This window comes from Mus musculus, chromosome 2, assembly GCF_000001635.26.
Source record: "Mus musculus strain C57BL/6J chromosome 2, GRCm38.p6 C57BL/6J".
NCBI classification, from domain to species: domain Eukaryota; kingdom Metazoa; phylum Chordata; class Mammalia; order Rodentia; family Muridae; genus Mus; species Mus musculus.
Window position 1 is genome coordinate 88,460,915 of NC_000068.7, and position 1,919 is coordinate 88,462,833.

A 1,919-nucleotide genomic window follows, 5' to 3' on the forward strand; every position below is an offset into this window, starting at 1 on the left:
GCAAGTGTGAACATATGCAAGGATAAACGACTCATCTTTTCAAACCACTCAGAACTGGTAAAGAAATTGTTTGGGTTTATACCTTCCAAACACACCCTACAGATTCATATATTTTTTTTAAGTTTTCTACTCAATAAATCACTTTTTCAAAGAAAGAGCAAATTCAACAGTTTAGAATATCAACAGGAATCAAAGCATCTGAATAATATTCATATTTTTATTCCTCAAATTCAAAAGCTATTATCAAGTTCAGTTAGCTTCATGTTGAAAGTTGAAAAGCTTCTTCATGACTATGGAAGGTGAGTCTAACATGATGGTGTAGAACCAAGGAATTTCAATGTCTTGTCATTTATCCCAATATGTCATTTCTTTGTCTGCAGGTTAAATATTTGTGCTCTACCTCCTACCTATTACAGCCACTGATAAGATGCATAACTATAGTGTTACTGAGTTTATTCTTTTTGGATTGACACAGGATCCAGAAAAACAGAAGGCAATATTTGGAGTCTTCTTGATTCTTTACCTTATGACTTTAATAGGGAACTTCCTCATCGTGATGACCATTAAGATGAGTCAGACACTTGGGAGTCCCATGTACTTTTTCCTCTTCTATTTGTCTTTCGCTGATGCTTGCTTCTCTACAACTACAGCACCTAGATTGATCATAGACGCCCTCTCGCAGAAAAAAATTATTACTTATAATGAATGTATGACTCAGGTCTTTGCAGCTCACTTCTTTGGGTGCATGGAGATCTTCGTGCTTATCCTCATGGCCATTGACCGCTATGTAGCAATTTGTAAGCCTCTCAGATATACAACTATAATGAGCCAACGTATTTGTGGCATATTAGTGATTCTTGCCTGGGTAGGGTCTTGTATTCACTCTTCAGCACAGATTTTCTTAGCCTTAAGATTACCATTCTGTGGCCCAAATGTGATTGATCATTATTTCTGCGATTTGCAGCCCTTATTGAAACTTGCCTGCATGGATACCTATGTGATAAACTTGCTAGTTGTGTCTAATAGTGGTGCCATATGTATGGTAAGTTTCACACTACTGCTTATCTCCTATATTTTCATCTTATACTCTCTGAGAAATCACAGTGTAGAAGGAAGACGAAAGGCCTTGTCTACATGCACTTCTCATTTCATTGTGGTGGTCATATTTTTTGGCCCCTGTATATTTATATACACACGCCCACCAACCACCTTCCCAATAGACAAGATGGTGTCTGTGTTTTATACAATTGGAACACCTTTGCTCAACCCTCTTATCTATACTCTGAGGAATGCAGAAGTAAAAATTGCCATGAAAAAATTGTGGTGTGGTAAAGTATGACTTCAGGTGTACCCAAAAGAATCTGGAGCCGTTAGATATTGTCACGGGTTGATGTGCTTACCAGTAAGCCTGATGACTTGAGTACAGTCCCTGAAACCAACATGGTTAAAGTAGAAAGTAAATTCCTGTAATTTGTTCTCTGACTTCATGTTGTGCACCTATACAAAAATATATGTATATATAAATACATAAATTCATGTAGTAAAATATTTTAAAAGTCATAATCTGATCCAAACCTCATATAGAGGTAGAAACTTAATTACGTATATATACATAAATGTAGATAAATAATTAATTGATAAATGACTTTATTTATATGAAAGGTTGTTTGTAAATTACTTTTAAAGATTTTGCTTTTGTCCATTTTGAATATGTTCACAAAGATAATTTATGTGAAATCATACATATCAAAATTTTGATTATGCCAATCTAAGAATTGCAAGAATGATCTTAGAAGTCCTAACTGTCTTGCCTCTCTGGGGGATTTACATTAATATACAATTGAAGTAGAACAAAAGCTTGAAAGTACACCTAATAATACTACCCTTGCTGAAAAGATATCACCTCCTGTGGATAGTGA

At 35.0% G+C, this 1,919-nt stretch overlaps 1 protein-coding gene across 1 annotated transcript; it reads left to right on the top strand.

The window, feature by feature from the left end:
• The first annotated feature begins 427 nt into the window (after positions 1-427).
• Positions 428-1,339, top strand: Olfr1183 (olfactory receptor 1183). The gene has a single exon (NM_146529.2). It carries the CDS (start codon positions 428-430, stop codon positions 1,337-1,339), a length of 912 nt encoding a protein of 303 aa, NP_666740.1.
• Positions 1,340-1,919: the final 580 nt, after the last annotated feature.